A 20,021-nucleotide genomic window follows, 5' to 3' on the forward strand; every position below is an offset into this window, starting at 1 on the left:
TCCACTCACCTAAGTTGCAGCTATAAAGACACTGAACAAAGGGATTTCTGCTACTGTCTTTGCATAAGTCCAAGTGGCTGGGCTACAACTCCACGGCATCTCATAGGCTGCATTGTACTTGTTACTGTGTGTGGATATCTCCAAGTTCTGTATACATTGAATTAAGTGAAAAGTCTGGCCTGAAAAACATATGCAGTTCTCCTAATTATAAAGCGCTCTTCTTCTGCAAGATTGTAAGAATAACTGACCCCCAACTCAGGGCTCTGGGCTTTGGACAGGTCCAGGGGACAGCAGGGATATGGCCTGGGTGAAGGAAGTGAGAGGAGATGGGGAGAATCCCTGTTACCATTCTCAGGGGGACTCACTCTGTCACCGTCAGCCTGCTTCTTGTGGGGAGAAAGGGCGGATGTATGTGAAGGCCCCTTCCCCTTCCGTTTACCCAGCCATAGCACAGCAGGAAACCTGCCTCAAGATCTCTTAAACAGTGAGCACAATTGGGAAAAGGGGACCTCATATAAACATGCAAGAAGTTGATGAGCCCAATAATCACATAACCACAACCTTCATTATGTTAAAATTTATGATACTCAAATAGTAGTGCTTAAAGCTTACATTTATTTAGCAAACTCTTTTCTTCCTCTTGGAGTATGCAAACTAAGAAAAATTCCAGGAGGAAGATTTCAAGCACTTAAAATAGAATGAAAGAATGCTAGACTAAAAGGGTTTGGTAAATTTTCCATCTTAAGTCCTTCATGATTTCAAGGACTGAGGGGACTATTTACTACTACCCTCATTCTTTTTTTTTTTTTTTTTTTTTTTGGTCTGTTTTTCTTCTTTTTTTAAGACAAAGTCTTACTCTGCCACCTGGGCTGGAGTGTATGGCGTGATCATGGCTCACTGCAGCCTCAACCTTCTGGGCTCAAGCAAGTCCCAGCCCTCTGAGTACCCAGGACCACAAGCACATGCCACTGTGCCTGGCTTATTAACTTAATTTTTTTTTTTTTTTTTTGGAGAGACAAGGTCTCCCTACATTGTCCAGGCTAGTCTAGATATCCTGGACTCAAGTGATCCTCCACCTCAGCCTCCCAAAGTGCTGGGATTACAGGCATGAGGCGCTACATCCAGCCCTACCTTCATCTTTGTAATTTTTTTTTTGACACACAAAAAAATGTGTCAATCTAAACTTCTTTTTCCTCAAGGAATCCCTACTAGATTACATTCCATCAGTCTTGTCTACATAAATTTTATGCCATTTGAAACTTTAAAGCATGTTATTTTTAGGTCACTTCTAGTTAAAAGGCTTTCTAGTTACAAAAGAAATTATTAGTTGAATAGTTTTCCAGAGTTGTATTAATGTATAAATCTATTGGATCTCTACCATTGTAAATTCAAATCAACATTTTATTTATAAAATACCAGCCAACTCTGCTCAAGGATTTTAGGGGCTCTCCATACCCAAAGGATAAAGTCAAATTCCTGAGCTTTTCACAGTTCGGCCAAGTTCATACTTTGCCCTCTTTCATTCCCATGTCAATTAACTACCGTCAGTGACCCACTATGCAGACTTTCTCACTTCTGTGTATTTGCTGCTGCTTTTAGTTTCTTCTACCTGAACTGCTCTTCCTACTTCCCCAACTAGACAACTTCTAATAATGGTTTTAAACCCAACTTAAATATTACTTCCTCAGTGAAATCATTCAAGTTTTCTTCTCCCTGCACCTCAACCCACTCTGGGCAGAATCAATCCTTTCCTCTCCTTCCAGAGCTCATGATATTACCCTCTATTTTGGACTTATCACATAACATCAGGAGCAGATTCAGTTTCTATCCATGTGGAGGTTGGCAGGACAATCTGGCTGCTAAGGTGGAGAAAGATGATAGGGACTTGTTTCCAAGCTCCTTTTGTAGACAGTAGGTACACGTATACCAATTAGAGTAACAACACTAGGTACTAAGACATGGCCAATTGTTCATACCATAATATACATTACTAGTCATAGCTGGTGCTTAAATCTATAATTTTCCCCCAGTCCTGAAGAGAGGCATTGTGTGATGACATGACTACCACTGGGTATCAGAACCATCAGCGGGCAATGCAAGCTTGGCCCTGAAGTTCATTGGATTATCTTTGTGAATAAAGTATTCTTTGCCAGACTTTCAGTCTTTGTATTGAAGTTATTTACGTTTCCAAGTACCTCTTTATCCTACTTTGCCTTCTCCTCTGCTGGCATACACACTTGGATAAGAGCATTTCCCTAATGGGTGTTGATGGTATCTTTTAGGTATTGAGACACCTTAGATTACATTTTCTATATAAATATAATTATTAAGCAAGCAGAAACTTATCTAGCTTTATTCTCATTTTTTTATTCTCAACCTTAACAACAGTCCTCCAGGTGTGGTATAAGTTTAATAGAGGAAGCAATGTTGCCCACTTGTCATTTTCAGAGCTTTGTCTTTAATCAATGTGAGACAGTGTTTAGTTTCATAATTGATTCGAATGTACTGCAAACAAGGTTGCTTGTCTACAAGCTGTAAGTCCAATAATTATATGAATAGATATGGAAAGTTTCATTCTTGAATAGCCACATTTCAAGTATCTGTTATTTATCCCCTGATTCTTGTGTTCCAGGAGAATGGCACAGGGGAGAGATGAGGAATGTGTGAATTAAAAACAACCGATTAAGAAAGGAAGATAAAAGCAATTTAGGGATTTTTCTTGCCATTGTGGAAAACCTTGTAAAATGTTTTAAAGCAGAATTTTTCATTTTTAAAAATTAGCTCTACCACTATACTGATACAAGCAAGCCAAGCTGACCTGCTAGAAGAGAAATCCAGTTAAGAGTCAGCTATCTCCAGCTCAACCTGTCTTTGTTGCAATAGCCATAGCCACATTAATTGCATGTTTTCTACATGCTAGGCATTAGGCTGGGTGATTTCATGGACACTTCATCTCACTTGATCCTGGCAACAACTCCAAAAGATGGTTTTATTATTCCCAGTTTTCAGATGAGGAAGCTGGGGTTTTGAGAAGTCAAGGAACTTGCTTACGAAGAGTTAGGGAGCCAGCAATGAGGAAATGCTGGGTGCTGTGGGAGCCCCTTACCAGCCTGGGAAGGATTGACAAGTCAGGGAAAGTGTCTTCAGATAATTGCACATCCTTTACCTCCTTCTCAGGTGTGCAGAGTCCATTCAGGTGGGGGCTTAGATCGTTCTGTAAATTTTGGTTGTTCCAATTTTCCCCAACCTGACGTTGGGTCATAGGGCCAAGATAGGCCTGTGTTATTATTTTGGTCCTATGGGGCCACAGCCCAACTGATTCAGAGTAACCCACACTTTTCTTGCAGCCCCAGGTTCCCATAGTTAGGTCAGCTTTTCTACCACCTTTCTGACTTCTTTTTGCTATCCAGCTGTCTGCTAAACAGTGCCAGACTCTTCTTTGTAGAAAAAAAATCAGCCTAGCAAGGCAATTTCAAGCTGTCCTTTATGCAAAGGTCTTTAAAATGGTTCCAAAAGCCAGCTGTTTTCAACCCACAGATAAGGGGATTCTTTTGTTCCTGGCTCAGTATCAAAGGACGTCCAAAAAAGTGAATCTTCAGAATAAAGGATTGTCTGAAATTGTTAAATGTTGTGAGGCACTGCCAGCTGTAATTTCTCCCTCTCTTCTTCCCACAGACTTTCAGAAATTTTTGGTATCTTACATTGGATTAAAGGGTCTTTACTTCACGGGATATTTGCTGTTTGGCCTGGGGACAGGATTTATTGGGCTCTTCCCCAATGTCTACTCCACGCTGGTCCTGTGCAGCCTGTTTGGTGTGATGTCCAGCACCCTGTACACTGTGCCCTTTAACCTCATTACTGAGTACCACCGCGAGGAAGAAAAGGAGGTGTGCTGTCATTGAACCTCTGCCTTGGGTAACATCCAGACTCATCTGAAGGCTGGGGAGGATTTGGTAGCAATGTGTAGAGCCGAGCTGGAAAATAAGGGTTCTTGAAACGGCAGCAGTCAAAAGCCCAACCAACTGCAATCATGATCTGGTACAGGCATGCCCAGGGCAGCCCAGCTCTCTGGTCCTTACTCTCAATCCCTGCTCACTTAGGGAGCTGTAGGGCAAGGAGTGTTACTCCCATTTTTCTGATTAGAAAAAGAAGGCTTGGTGAGGTGGGGAAACCAGCCCACAATAACACAGAGACAAAAAAGAGGGACCCAGGTCTTCTATAACCACTTCATAGGTCTCCCTGGTGCACCTGCAGCACTTCTGGATACCCACAATAAGGGTCTCCCTGCCTGCAGAGGTGCATGGTAGAATTTCTCGGCATTATTTGTTGAGGGTAGGAAAGTCCTAGGCAATGGAGTCCAGATTTTAGTAAGTCAGACCCCATGTGCGAGAAGGAAAGCTGGAATCATGGGTGGTAATCCCCACTTTGCTGCCCTGAGCGGAACCTGCGCCGTTTAAACCTTGGAACTCAACTAGTGAACAAGCACCTAAGCAACGCCTATAACAGAGTTGGTATTTCCACTCTAAAATTACCACCTCTTCTTATCAAAATTGCAACTCTCTTCCCATGAAAATAGGCTTATAGTTCCGTAACTGGAGCAATGATATAAAAGTTACAGAGATAACTCCAAGTTTAATCCAGCTCAGCATGAAACTGCAAAAACACTGAACACATAAACATGAGACTATGATTCTGACCATGTTTTTCATCATTTGATATGGCAGCAGGGCAGAGCCACACCAGGAGTAAAAACATTTCAAAAAAGAGTTGTGGCTTTCCTCATCCCCTGGCAAACATTGTCACCAAGGTTTAAGTGCATGACAGGGATGTTGCTGCTAATGGGATAGTTATCATAAAAAACTGTCCCTCCAAGGAGAGTGTTACATGGTACTGGGGGAAGAAAACCTATGCTTCAAGCTCAGAGACACCTGGATTCAAATCCTGCCTCTTTCACTTGGAAGCTGCGTTACACTGGAGATGTTATTTATTTGTTTATTAGGTAGCACTTAGAATGAGTTCATTTTTAAGTGAGATAATATATTCACAATGATATATAAAACTGCACACTGCGTGCTCCCTTTACCATTTACTATCTCCCTCCAACCCCAACGTGTTACCACTCTTACTAGGTTTTTTGTTAATCTTTCCAGCATTTTTAAATAAAAACCAAGCAAATGTAAATCTGTTTTCTTATTTTCCTTTCTTATTCGAAGATGAGAGTTTTTCAGCATAATGCTTTTTTTTGCCTAATAGTGCAGGAAATCATCATTTAAGCTCGCAGATCCTCAGTTTCCTCATGAGGCAAATGGAAAGAATGTTATTTACCTTAGAGAAAAGCAAACAAGATAGTGGATGCGCTTAGTGTGGTGCCCCCTAGCACCTGACAAAGACTCAAAATATGATAGCTAGTATTATAATTGTTACCATGGGGGGAATGATAATAACATGTGCATCTAGGGAGGTGTTGAGGTTGAAATAAAGTAACAAGTAAAAAAAACCTAGGCCCAGCACATAAGAGATATGCCACAAATGACAAAGTTATCAACCAGTTCAGACCAAATATCAAATATTAACCAAACATTATATTAATCAAGTAGCAACCATATTTTAAAAGATTGAAATGCCTTTTAAAGTTGCTTCTCTTAAGGACATCAGCAATTCAACATCCTTCTTAAAATCTTTGAATTTTTAACACTAAGAAAGGAAAAGAATAAGATATTTATTAAGTATCCACTACATTGTATTGATTATGGCCCACCACTTGTTTTTGTACAGTCTGTGAGCTAAGAATTCCTTTTAATTGTTTAAATGATTGAAAAAACGTTCAAAAGAAGCTTAATATCTTGTAACAAGTGAAAATTACTTGAAATCAAATGCTAATACCCATCAGTATTCAGTTCAGTTCCACATCACCAATTCATGAAAATTGCATAAAATCAAATGCTAATAGCCATCAATATTCAGTTCAGTTCCACATCACCAATTCATGAAAATTCCCTGAAATCAAATGCTAATAATGTCCATTAATCTATATTGGAAAGGCAACTCAGCTCCACATTGCCCCTGCTTTTGCACTACAAGAGTAGAGTTGAGTAGTTACGACCAGGGCTGTATAATCCACAAAGCGAAAGGTATTTACTATCTGGTTGGTCACAGAAAAGTTTTGCTGACTTGTGCCCTTAAATGACAGTTCTTTGTAGGTCAAATGGTGTTTCTGTGCTTCCTTTGCAGAGGCAGCAGGCTCCAGGAGGGCATCCAGACAACAGCGTGAGAGGGAAGGGCATGGACTGCGCCACCCTCACCTGCATGGTGCAGCTGGCTCAGATCCTAGTCGGAGGTGGCCTGGGCTTTCTGGTCAACACAGCTGGGAGCGTCGTCATTGTGGTGATCACAGCATCTGCGGTGGCACTGATAGGCTGTTGCTTTGTGGCTCTCTTTGTTAGATACGTGAATTAGGTCAATAAAGAGACAATGACCCTAACCTCAGACACAGAGAAGCACATGGCAGGAAGTTAACATTTTCTGCAGCTCTGAATCTTAGGGTCTGCCCATTGGATGCCCAGTATTGTGATTTCAGCCATAGAATCTGCCCACCTCTCACTTTAAACCAATCCTCTGCACAACAGTCCCCATATTTCAGGCAACGTTTGTCTGGACTATGCCTCCACGCATTGGCGGCAAGGGGTAAGTGTGGGTGGTAGCGCCTATACATGCCTTTCTCATTGCGTCTCAGTGCAGGGGTAGGGGAGAGGCAGGAGCTGCTTTTCACAGGGCATTGCAGGTCTTTCTGAGACCTGAGAAGCAGACAAATTCCACATATGATGCTTGGATGTGTTCTGTGAAGTGATTTGATTTTGTTTTAGCCAAGGGTTCATATATATTGGGGAGTCATATATTTCATCAAATTCACAGATATTCAAAATATTGTTAGTGATCTATTCTCTGATATTAATTTATTCATATTTAATTTGCTCATAATTAATTCCTATTACTTTATGATACCCCTGACAAGTCTACTCAACATCCATGCTGGAGGATTCATAGCTTTAAAGTAGTTCATTTCATTGACACAGTAAAAATATTTCTCCCTAGTCTGCACCTTTGTTTTGTCCTCTGGATTTGATATAAAAGTCTTTCAAAAAACAGCCCCCTGTTTCTCCTATGATCTTCTCTTCTCCAAGCTAAGCAGTTTTTCTCTAATCATACCCCTTCGACTGCTTTCCCCATGATGAGGTTTTCAGCAGCCTTGAGAGGCAGCATGGTTTAATAAAAATCATGTTTCAGAATCAGCTGGTTTTGAATCCTGGCTTTGCCACTCAGCAGCAAACTATGTAATCTCCCCAAGGCACACTTGCTCATCTATACATTTGGGATAAGAATTGCTATCTCAGAGAGTTGTGATGATTAATAATACATAACATTGGTTCAGGCATGGTGGCTCACACCTGTAATCCCAGCACTTTAGGAGATCGAGGCAGGGGAATCCCTTAAGGCCAGGAGTTTGAGACCAGCCTGAAAAACATAGGGAGACCCTCTCTCTACAAAAAATACTTTAAAAATTAGCTGGGCATGGTGGTGCATGCATATAGCCCCAACTTTTGGGGAAGGTGAAGCGGGAGAATTGCTTGAGCCTGGGTGATCGAGGCTGTAGTGAGCTGTGATTGTGTCACTACACTCCACCCTGGGAGACAAAGTGAGTTTTGGTCTCAAAACAAACAGACAAACAAACATCAAAACACAAACCATGACATTTATGGAGTCTTTACCACTATTCTAAATGTTTTAACGTTAACACAGCAATTGTGGGAGTGGGTGCTGTTACCGCTCTCCAGTTTTTAGATAAAGAAATGGAGGCAGAAAGATATAACTTATCTGAAACCACATAATTATTAAGTGACAGAGCTGGGCTTTGAACCCTGCCACTTTGGTTCTGCTGCTTCCTGTATGGACAGCACTTAGCCTGGTGTCTGACACTTGATCGGAGCCAGCGATTGTCACTAGTGTTAAAAGCTCATTGTCCTGTTCCCCAGTCTTAAGTATTTGCCTACACAACCCTGGATGTACCTGACCAGTGCAGAATACAGATCTGCCCACATGTTTTTATAAGTTAGAAGAATTGTGTGGTTCCTCTTCCTACTTGATCTAGGGTCTAGTAGAGTAGTCATTGCCTCAGCTCAACTTGTAACTGACCAAAATCTTTGGTGCTGGAAGGGAATTTGGAGAAGGGAAATGAGCTGTTTTTGAGAAATGGGAAATTTGGGACTTGGTGTGTTGCTTCTGTGCGTCCCGTGCCTAGGAGAATGAGTGGATTCAGTAGCATGGCCAGGCCCCTGCAGTGTCAGCTTATTTGTAGCCATCCTGAGAAGAGTAAGCCTGCTCTGGTTGTTTCTTTGCTGGGCTTTGGGTCTTCCTTCACACAGCTTCTCACAGGGAAAATTTGGGAGTGAATGTACTAATATAATACAGGAGGACCTGATTGGAAAGCAGAAAATGAGAAGGGAGCAAGGCTTGGAGGGTGATAAGTAAAAGAGCATGCTCAAGCCAGAGAAGACAGCCTAGTTGGGTCTGGAAAGCACCAGTGATCTGGAGAGAATGGGACAGACACTCTGCAGGAGCCTGGATAAGGAGCCCTTCTCATTTTCTGCTTCCCAGTCAGGTCCTCCTGTATTACACTAGTACATTTACTGCCCTTGCAGGGTCCAGGGCAAGAGCAAGAATGGAGACACATGATCCACAGACCATCCCTCTTCACTGCTTCCCCCACTCTTCTCTCTACCTAGGCAGTGTAGAGTCCTTGTGTGCATGCTAGCATCAGCACATCCGCAGTCTCCCACCTGCCGCCACCCTCTACCGCTCCTGCAAATGGCAACCCTTAGCCACCTAAGGGTGGACAGACTCAGTGGCATGGAATTCCCTCTGGAGGATAGACTCAAGAAAGAACCCATGGATTCCTTGTAAATAGACTCAGGGCCATTTGGACAAGAAATTTCAGGGTCTCAGATACCCAAGCATAATCGAGCAGGTGGGAGGACTGGCGGGGCACAAACTCCAGAAGGCCCTGTGGGTTCCTTGCCATGTGGGGAGGTGAAGGGGCAGAGCAGGGTCCTCTAATGATGACACCCAGACCAGGGGCCCTGGCTGCCCAGGTGTAAGGACAGTATCTACCGAAGTCAGCCAGCCTAGGAGCACAGAGCCATTTGTTGTCATTCTGTGCTGCAGCCTCCTTCTCCTTCCCAGCCTCCCCAAGGGTCTCAAAAGGCAGTGGCATCCCTGATATTTCACACGCACTCTCTTTCTCCTTCTGCTGCTTGGGCTTCCACTTTGTTGCTGCAATTCTACCAATGCCTCCTTTGTGTTTAAAGAACCCACTCTCTGCAGCTACCTGGTTCTTATACCTGTGACTGAGGCAGTGCTAGTGGTGTGGAGCAAGGCATCTGAAACACCCCTGTGGATCTGGCCACTTCTGGTGTATATGTTGGGAGAACAATGGAGGGCAGGGGCTTACGCTAAAGTGGCCACTTCTTCCTGCCCCCTGCTCAACTTCGTCACCTGCAGGACATGCGGCTTCCTTATCCAGGCTCCTGCAGTGTGTCTGTCCCATTCTCTCCAGATCGCTGGTGCTTTCCAGACCCAACTAGGCTGTCTTCTCTGGCTTGAGCATGCTCTTTTACTTATCACCCTCCAAGCCTTGCTCCCTTCTCATTTTTTGCTTCCCAATCAAGTCCTCCTGTATTATATTAGTACATTCACTCCCAAATGAAATAATCTCATTCCTTTTATAGAATATATACAAAACTACCACTTCTTCTTACTCCACCCTCCCATCCTCCCGCCATCATCCATCCTGGAGAAATAAGTTCACGACTCACTTAGGCCATCAGGGAAAACGCCTGCTCCCAACCCCATAGTGTTGGATGAGGATAAGTAAATGCTCAGGGAACCTCACGGCACATAGCTCTTAGTATTAGGAAAGAAACAGCGACAAGCCACCTCTCTTACTTTCCCTACTTGTACTTGGCCTCTGCAAGGTTTAGAAATGGAATCCTCTCCGGGGTTCGGTGTTTATTTCCTGCCCATTTCTCCAGAAACTGTTCTGATGTGTGAAGATTTGAAATGAATAGAAGGGCCAGCTGGAAAGGTAATCCATAGCTGAGGGCCATCTTATTGAACCCCCAAGAAGTCAAATGTAGTCATCCCTAACCAACCACAGGGCATACATGCACGCGTGCGCGCGCGCGCGCACACACACACACACACACACACACACAAATATGCAAATACTCATTGAACTCAGCTCCCTTGAGGTTTGAATGAGTAAATATAATCCAATTTTCAAAGCCTTTAACCACATTTGGGAATCTAAGTATTTGTTCTCAGTATACCAATGACATATTCTTTCTGGCAAAAGAAATTTCCTTTCCCCAGACAAATAAAACTAGTACAAGGACGCATACTCTCAACAGAAATCCTGGGAAATCCTGCAAGAGAAGAGAATACCTACTACTTTGTTCCCTGCTTCTGATGTTCCCAACCAAGCATCTGACATTCCAACATTAAAGCTTTTAGTCACCACATTTTATTAGCGTTGAATATCCTCTCTGCCTCTGAACCCGCCACTGCCATTCTGCCTAAACTATGCCCATATATCTAGACCTATCTCAAATATTATTTTGACCAGAAAGTCTGATCTCCCAGCAGGATCAACCTTTCCTTCCTTTGTCTTTCTTTTTTTCAGCCTTACTTTGACATTCAGCTCATCATTCCCTGTCTTATCTTGCTTGTGCTCACGGCTGTCTGTCCTTTTACATGTGGAAGTCAGAAACATGTCTGGTTCATGCATATCACCTCAGCACCCTGCACAGGGGCTGGCACACAACAGCCACTCAAAAACTAATTGCTGATTACAATTGATCTGACCATTTCCTTGGTGACCCTTTTGTCCTTGTGGTAGATCAAAGTCATGATCTATGATCCCTCCTGCCATGTTCTCAGAAGCCCCGTGTTTGAGATTTGGACAAAGTGACCCTTTTTATAGAGGTTATTTTTTTTTCTATTCCTCCAGCTCCTTCTCTTCTGTTTTTCTAGTGCTCTTAGTGGCAGATGCACATACTTCAACACCCTTTCCTAAGAATTCTGAGCTACCCACATATTATTCTACTGTTAAAATTGAAATGGCAATTTGCTTTGATAAGAATCTCTCATTAACAGTCTATTATCCGTGTTATAGAAGGATCTCCTACTATGCAAATGTTAGTTTTTTCCCGTGTTTACTTTTTCATGTATTTTGTATTTGGGAGACTTTTGTGGCACTTACATTTCAGTCTTTGTTAGCCCAATTGCTATTCAATGTCTATATCAATAAATGTTCTTCCCAAAGGGTGAAAAAGAAAATGGACTACTTCAAAACAAACACACCGTTCAGTTTTCTAAACGAGCTGACTTCACAAGACTGCTCAGAATCCAGACTGGCACCTTCTGCTTTTGTGAGAAGCCATGAATGTTTAGTCATTTCAGTGTGTTTTGCAATCACAAAAAGCAGATCAGGGAAAGTGGGAGTTGTAGATCTCACATTTTGAGCCCTGAATCTCAGATACTGCAGAAAAACTTTTCACAACACTACTAAACAATTCTACTGTTCAAGAGGCTCTTTAAACAGACCTGTTTTTATGAATGGCTATTTATTACATTAAAACAACCACCCCAGTGGGTGCCTGCATCATTGGTTTCTTGACCCCAAACCAGGTTGCCACAGAGAGTAGCAGTACCTCTATCAAAGCCAGCAGATGAGTGGGTAGACTGATGTTTGATCCCAGTTCTCAGAAGAGCCTCAAGAAAGGACTTTGTGAGGGTTTAACATCTTAAGCTCCTGTGATCAGAACAGAGTCGACATGAAACATGTGAGGCAATCTTTAAAGACAGCTCCATAAACTGTCTGGAGGCTGGGAAAAGAATTTGTCATGCATGCTCAATATGTAAAGCACTCTTTAGAATAAATGAAAATTGGTGATGGTTTTGTCCGATGGGAATTCCTATTTCCTACCTTCTCTTGTCAATAATATAAGTAATAAAGAAACCTACATCTGAAATTCTGGTGATACCCTCAGAACAGTTTCTCCAGTACTCTGTTCCCTTTAGAACATAGTACCTGAACCTACCATTTTCTTTCCTACCCCACACCTCCGTTTGAGAGATCCGATCCAGCTTCTAGGAATTTGGTTTCCAGGATTCCGCTTCCCCTGCCCCCCGCCCCAATTCCCCTTGCACATTTCTGCGGCATTTCTTGCTCTTCTATCTAAGCCTACCAGAAAAAAAAAAAAAAAAAAACAAAACAAAAAACTGAACCATCCCTCTACTCGCTGGTCCAGGGCCTCAATCAAAGGAACAGCTTGATTCCCAAAGCGTGGGAAGGGAGGAAATGCAGAAGTGCCCCCACTCTTCCCAGTAGAGCTCTTCAAGATGCCTCTGGGCCCAGCTCACCGGCAGCACGCAGACCAGAGTGCCTACAGGCACCCAGCCTGCTCTCAGAGGAACTGGAGCGCCGGGGCTTCCTCCTCGCAACGCTCCAGCGCTCCACTTCCAATTCTGCTACCAAGTGAGCATATGAGCCCCCTTTTACCTTTTGGGGCAGCAACCTGAATAAATTTCCTTAACCAGCCCTTCTAATTACACTGCGTCCGCTCCCTCCCTCAGTGACGCCACTCCCCAGAGAATCGCTCTCCCAAACTGGTGACAGGTGTTATCCCCCTGCTAACGTCTGAGCTCCGGGGCTGTGCAGCTAGGTCGGGCTCAGTGTGTTCCCGCTGGCCCAGTCCGGAATGATAATCGTCATAATGACTCCATGGGAGGTGGCTTTCCTTTGCCGTTTCTCCTGGGGACGCATCAGGATGGTCAGTTCTCTTTCTTAACTCCAAAAACGTTTCTTGCCTCCTAGCTCTAGATTCCTGGGGCAGCCCCGCAGCAAGTAGGACCTTGGTGTTGCTGCAGTCTCGTTAGCCAAGGCGCAAAGGAGACTTTGTGGCGGCGGCTGCACTCTCCGCAGAAGTCGCAGGAATAAACGGGCACAATTGTCTGCGCATCATTTGGCTAAGCCCCGCTCCCTGTGCCAATTTCTCTACGTTTTTGCTGCTTCTGTCCGCTTCTGGGCGCCTTCACACTGCCCAGCGTGGGAAGAGTAAGGAGAGGCTGTGGGGTGCGGAGAGGAGGTTGGCGGTCTGGCCCGTGGGGCTCATCTCTGCCCCTTTGCCAGCTTCCTCTCTCCACCTGATTTCGAAGCATCCCCTCTCCAGAGAAGGTCCTCCGGCCTATCCACAGGCTCCTCCTCCATGCTCTGTCCATCCTCCTCTCACCTACTTCTTAAATGCTTCCCCCCCGCCCGACTCTGCCCCAAACCCTCCTTAATCCGTTCCCCTCCTTCACCGCCCAGGGAAGGCCACTTTGCCCCGACGGCGTGCCCTGGGCCTGAGGCCCGCGTCAGTAGGCAGAGCTGCTGGGCAGCAGGTCGTAGCGCCCCTCGCTGTAGACCACGACGCCAGGTGGGTAGTAGAGCAGGTCCGGGTCCGTGGCCGCGCGGAGCGGCGCCAGGGCCTGCAGCCCCTGATCCTCAGGCTCCGGCTTGGTAGTGGCGGTGAAGGGGCGCATGCTGGTAAGCGAAGGAGACGCGATGCGCCACAGCAGGCTCTTGAGCGCCTTGCGGAACTCGCGGCGCACGAGGCAGTAGAGGATGGGGTTGAGGCAGCTGTTGGAGTGCGCCAGGCACACGCTCACAGGGAACGCGTATACCTGGCACAGGAAATACTCCTGGCTGAAGGGCACTGCATTGAACTTGATGAGGATGCTCCAGGTGGTGAGCGCCTGGTTGGGCAGCCAACACAAGAAGAAGGACAGGACAACGATGGTCACTGATTTGGTCACCTTCGACAGTCTCCGGGCGCTGGCTCCGACCGGGCCTCCTCTGGCTACCGCGTCCCCTCCTTCGGGCCCTGCCACGCAGCGGTCGGAGATGAAGCGCACCAGCAGCAGGTAGGACAAGCTAATGATGCCCAGAGGCAGCACGAAGCCCAACAGCACCTTCTGCAAGTGGTAGAGGCCCAGCCAGAACTGCCTGTCGCGGCCCAGCAACTTGTCCGGGAAGCGCACCAGGCACAGCTCCTCGCCCATCACCTTGACCGTGGTGGAGAAAATGGCACTGGGCATCGAGGACAGCGTGGCCAAAGCCCAGATGCACACACACAGCGCCTTGGCTGAGAAGCAGCAGCGGTCCCCCAGGCTTCGGCCGCAGCAGTCGCCCTGGCCGTGTCCTCGCGTCCGGTGGCTCTTCAGAGCCGAGGCCACCGAGTGGTAGCGTGTCACACTCATGGCAGTGAGGAAGAAGACGCTGGCGTACATGTTCATGGACGTTACCATGGACACGATCTTACACATGGCCTTGCCGAAGGGCCATTTGAAGTCAAGAGCATTCTCCACCGCCCAGAAGGGCAGGGTGAGCACAAACTGAAAGTCCGTCAGTGCCAGGTTGGTGACAAAAAGGTTGATAGAGGACTTGCGCCAGCCCTGCATGTTCTTCATCAGGTAGAGCACCAGCAGGTTGCCCGCCAACCCCAGGGCGCACACCACCCAGTACACCACGCTGATAAGAATCCGCACCCGGGACTCGGTGTCCACGCTCTCTGCCCCGCCGCTGCCCGGAGGATGTCCTGGCGGCGCGCCGTCCGGCAACTCCAGCCCCAGCTCCCACCACAAGTCCGGAAGCTGCAGCGACGCGTTACCACTCGTGTTGGCAGCCTCCAGAAGGTCCGGGACCAGACTGAAGAGTTCTGCTAGCTTGTCCCCGCCTGCTGCCTTATTCATGGTGGCTATCGCGGCTGCATCGGCCATCTGCATGCGCAGGTACCTCTAGGTCACGTTCTGAGGACGGTTTACCCCGGTGTTGTTCCCAGGCTAGCTTGAGGGACGTGCGTGGGAGCTTTCAAAGTAGCTGCTGAAAAGAGAGCCCAGGAACTGGGTACTAAGCGCGTCCTGCCGCGCAGCGAACCGCCCTGGACGCAGGAGTTGAGCTCAGGGGCTGCTTTGGAGCAGAGTTGAGGAGCGCAGCCCATAAGGGAAGCACTCGGCGTCCAAGGGTTCTCAGGCCAAGCTCGGAGTCCCTAGGTCCTTATGTACAACGCAGACTTCCCCTCTCCGTGTCCCGCGGTCACTGGGGCATTGGCGCATAACTCTCACAGTCGCTCAATTTTGCGATTTGGGGCCGTTTGCTCCCTTTCAAATACCTTTGTCGGTTTCCTCTGGGACTGCTTGGATGAGGTTTCCGTCCTTGGAGAGAAAGAGATCGTAGAGTTCCACCCACCTCGCTCTGTTGCCTGGAGGTCAGTGGGTGTCTGCGTCTTTCTGCGGTTGTCAACTCCGGGTGGGTTGCCAGCGGTGCTCACCAGTTGCAGTGGCACTTGCATGGCCGAGGCGGCGGGCCCCAAGGAGCATGCGTAAACCGGGGGCGCCGCGAGGGGCGCTTTCCGAGGTGCTGAACCCAGCCGCGCCCGCGCCGCGAGGGAGAGCTGAGTGGCAGGCAAAGCCCACCGGCCAGCTCCCGTTTTCCTCCCCAAAGTTTCAGCAGGAGCAGTCTTAAGCCTTTATTTTGCACCCGCAGGAGAAAGTCGATTTTGACGTGAGTTTCCTCTTTCTTATTCCCAAACATTATGATTAGAAGTTTTTTTTTCTTTCTTCCTCACTCCCACTTTATCACTGGAATTATTCCATTTGGTGAGAAATGGTTCCAAAAATATGAGCTATCCTGCTTACTTTCCTTCTTTAAAGTAATAACAGTGGCCTCTTTTCATGCTCAAATGAGATGATGGGTACTTATTGGATACACAAAGGACAGCTCCACCTCCCAGCTTTAATTAGCTGACCACTTATGCAGTGTCTGTGTTTGTCAGGATTTTCAAAGGGTCTTCACATGGCAGAAGTCTGGGTTCAAGGGTTGCCCCTACTTTAATGTATTCTGAGAGGTGACACAAAAACAGAGCGAATAACTGATGAGCCTACTTCACAGAAATTAAATGCCCTAGGCCCAAAGCGCTTCAACAAATTGTCTGATCACATACTGCCCACAGTCTCTCTACCTAGATGCAAATAAAATAGAGGATACCACCGGGCTGATCGTGAACCACCAGCCCTCCTATTTCCAGTACTGTTAGCATCAGGATTCTTTTTCAGACATTTTTCAGACTAATGGAAGTACATTCTAAGGACTCTTCCGAGGGAATGAATGGAAACCATTTGAAGTACTTCTCAAACTACAGTCTACATAAATGCCAGGTCAATCGCTCTGGTGTAAATTACACTTTTAAGGATTTACTTTAAAATTTTGAAATGTTTTCCCTTGGTCTGGGACTAAATTGAAACCAAAGGGTCTTAAGTATAATTGTCCTCACTCCTGGAGTACTACAGAACTCCCAGCTTTACTTAAGAAGATAAAGAGGATGCAACCTTCAAGCTGAGGAGATAAGAAACAGAAAAAGAAAGAAAAGAAAAGAAAAGAAAAGAAAGAAAGAAAGAAGAAAGAAAGAAAGAAAAAGAAAGAGAAAGAAAAGAAAGAAAGAAAGAAATCTTGATTCCAAAGAACGTTTAGCCCTGAAAAGAGCACACACCTTGCTACGGATGCTGCACTGCTCTGTCTGCCCACTAGAGGGAGTCAGGGCTTTAGTAAAAACCTAACCAAACGAAAACCATCTCCTTTGATCAGTTCTTATCTGGAGATGACCCCTTCCCTGAGGATTCTTCCCGAAGCACAAGTTATTTCTTTGGGTGACTATTACCCTGATTTTAGTAGTCTCACTTTCACACTCAGCTTTGACTTTATTTTTAACTAGTTATTTCTCCATAAAATTTATCTCTCTCTTCATCTCTGTCTCTGTTTCTCTTTTCTAATATTTCAAGGGGCTACTGAAACACAAGAAAAGCTAGGGCATACCCTGAAAGCTCTCTGCTGTTAAGTTTTTGGTATGTTCACACCAATGACCTCCATCCCACACATACACAGCTTCTCAGTGCTTCTAGACACATCCAGGAATATATCTACTTTATCTGCTCCAAATCACATGTACATATTCATACCTTGTGAAAAAATTATAGGGGCCTGATTCAATTCATCTCACATTCATTGGCCACTTACTCTTGCCAGGCACTGAGACAGGCTGAAAGACATAAATCCTCTATTTTGATCCTCTCTGCGATTCTTAATCTAGAGATTAAGTGTGCAATCTACAAGTGTCTAAGACTGTATTTTTTTTGTTTAGTTTTGTGCATGACTAAGTTATCTAGAATGTAATGATTCATGCCAGATGCGTGGACAATAATTTTAGCTCTTTTACTATTTCCCTTTTATATTTTTTAAGGAGTGGGTAGGTAATAAACAGTTATACTTTTATGGGATATTCCAGTTTTAGGTTTTTTGGGAGGGGGTTTTCTATGTTGGTATTTAAAGAAACCATCAAGGAGGAAGGGTGCAGAGCTTGTTATGTTACATATGTGGTCTGTTTCTCTGTCCCTCTTCTTACCAAAATTGAAACCAGACTGTGATGGGGGCCTGGAGGAAAATCAGCAGCAAGAAATTGTCTCTCATTCACAGTGGAAGAGTATGGGATCCTGAAACCTTTTCCTGGGCTTCTTTTGTGTTCCTGAAGCCATGTGGGCCATGGGAAGCCATGAGGCTAGCATAAAATCATACTGTAGCATGTAACCACTGGGAGCCCATGAGAAGGGAAGAAATCACCTGCTTTGGTCCAGCATTTTGCAGAGGAGGCTTGAAGAAATGAAGGAGTTTACCAAGGATCTCACCACTAGGAAGGAGCCATAACAGGTCTAAAACGTGGTCTCGACTCTTATGTGATGTCTCTTGATCCATGCTCCATTTCCCAGTTTGGATCTAAGTCTTCCACATTTTTGTTTTTCGACAAAGGGGTGCGTGGTAGGCTGAATAATGCCTCCCCCTCCACACACAAATATGTCCACATCCCATTTCCCAAGCCCTTGGATATTACTTTATACAGCCAAAGGAACTTTGCAGCCACTAGAAGCTAAACTAAGCAAAAAGATGGATTCTCTCCTAAAGCCTCAAGAAGGGACCACCTCTTCTGACATCTTGGCTTTACTCTAGTGAAACTGATTTTGAACCTCTGATCTCCAGAACTGTGAAAGTATAAATGTGCCTTCTTTTAAGCCATGACATTTGTGGCCATGTGTTATAATGGCAATGGAAACTAGCACACGGTGGGCACACAAGTCTGGCTTGAACATTACCTAATGGGAAATGGAGCAATTCTGATTTGAACATGTTGGTTAATCTTAACACCAACTTTGTGCTAGATGCTGTGTCATGTACTAGAGATTTAGTGGTAAATACTATCTACCAGAACTCACATTCTAACAGATAAGAGACACATATTAAAAATTTGAATTCTGGGTTGGGCACACCATCTCATGTCTGTAATTTCGGCACTTTGGGGTGTTGAGGCAGGCAGATCACTTAAGGTCAGGAGTTCAAGACTAGACTAGTCAACATGGTGAAACCCCGTCTCTACTAAAAATACAAAAATTAGCTGTGTGTGGGGGCGCATGCCTGTAGTCCAAGCTACTCTGGATGATGAGCAAGGAGACTTGCTTGAGCCCAGGAGGTGGGGTTGCAGTGAGCTGAGATCACACCTCTGGACTCCAGCCTGGGCAACAGAGCAAGACTCCATTTCAAAAAATAAAAAAAAAATCAAATAAATTGTATAATTATAATTACTGTAAGAAGGAAAACAGAGTAAAATAGAAAGTTATAAAACCATGTGCAAGCAACTAACTTTCAACTATTTACAAGTATATTTAATTATAAGATTCACGTCTTTTCAAATTAAAGATTTTTAAGATCAATATGGATTTCCAATTGCTATATGTATATTTAATTAATAATATTTTTTTCTCTAGAAAGCTGTAAACGAAAGGTTAAATGGGGGTGGGGTGGGGGTAAGGAAAGGGCAAGAAAGAGGACTCTGGGCAGAAGGAACAGCCTGAGTGAAGGCACTGGGCAGGAAGGAGCACGATGCTTTTATAGGACAGAAAGAAGATGAAGTGCCTACAACACAGGGAGAGAAAGTAAATAGTACTAGATAGTCTGGTGACATGGGCAGGTGTCAAAAAATTTCCAACTGCAGAATTTTGATCTATGACTTTGGAGTAATGGAGGACATTGGAAAATTTTAAGCAGGGGAGCAATGCAATCAGTTTTGCATCAAACCATCACTCTAGATGTAGTGTGATGAGTAGACTGGAACGGGCAGAGCTGATATAAAGCAAGACAATTAGGAAGCTATAGCAATAGTTCAGGAGAGAGATGATTGTACTTCAGTCTACAGGGATGCGGGGCAGAGTAAGATTTAAATAGGCATTTAAGAGACTGACTTGACAGTACTTGGAGGTGGACTGCATACAAAGAAAGGGTGAAGGTAAGGAGAAATTAAAAGCTTTCAAGTTTTTACCCTGAGCATGTGGGTAGGTAGATACGCAGAGCAAGTGAGGTGGGGGAAGATGACACATTCAGACTGGACATAGGAGAGTGTGAACGCCCCAATCAAATTCAGATGTCAAAAAGACAGTTGAATACGTGAATCAGTGACTCAGAGAAGATAAAAATATGTGGGTCCACAGCATATAGATTATAATTGAAACTTTAACATTGATGAGACTGTCTAGAGAAAAAGTGTAGAGTGAGAAGGAATCTCTTGTTAAACCTGGGGGAACTCTGAGACTGGACTGTCTGGCAGAGGGTGGAAAGCCTGTTGATGATCATTGCTACATGTATATTTAATGACTAGTCTCACTGTTTCCGACAATGAGAATTAGAACTAGAAAGGAGGAAAACTAGGAGCCTGTGACATGTGAACCCTGAAAATCCGAGACAGGTCTCCGTTAATTTAGAAAGTTTATTTTGCCAGGGTTGAGGACACGAGCCCATGACACAGCCTCAGGAAGTCCTGATGACATAT

The 20,021-nt window shown here is 45.0% G+C and overlaps 2 protein-coding genes across 2 annotated transcripts in view; one reads left to right on the forward strand and one right to left on the reverse strand.

The window, feature by feature from the left end:
- The window catches only part of SLC45A2 (solute carrier family 45, member 2), a 39,842-nt gene extending 33,354 nt beyond the window's left edge, over positions 1-6,488 (forward strand). The window contains exons 6-7 of the mRNA XM_011969125.1: positions 3,676-3,887; positions 6,232-6,488. Of these exons, the coding sequence (XP_011824515.1) occupies positions 3,676-3,887; positions 6,232-6,456 (437 nt within the window). The 3' untranslated portion in view covers positions 6,457-6,488. The remainder of the gene's footprint in view (positions 1-3,675; positions 3,888-6,231) is intronic.
- A 6,586-nt stretch (positions 6,489-13,074) lies between these two features.
- Positions 13,075-15,209, reverse strand: RXFP3 (relaxin/insulin-like family peptide receptor 3). The gene has a single exon (XM_011969127.1). It carries the CDS (start codon positions 14,878-14,880, stop codon positions 13,471-13,473), a length of 1,410 nt encoding a protein of 469 aa, XP_011824517.1. The 5' UTR covers positions 14,881-15,209; the 3' UTR covers positions 13,075-13,470.
- Between the last annotated feature and the right edge of the window lie 4,812 nt (positions 15,210-20,021).

Source organism: Mandrillus leucophaeus, unplaced genomic scaffold (genome assembly GCF_000951045.1).
Source record: "Mandrillus leucophaeus isolate KB7577 unplaced genomic scaffold, Mleu.le_1.0 Scaffold873, whole genome shotgun sequence".
Classification (NCBI taxonomy): domain Eukaryota; kingdom Metazoa; phylum Chordata; class Mammalia; order Primates; family Cercopithecidae; genus Mandrillus; species Mandrillus leucophaeus.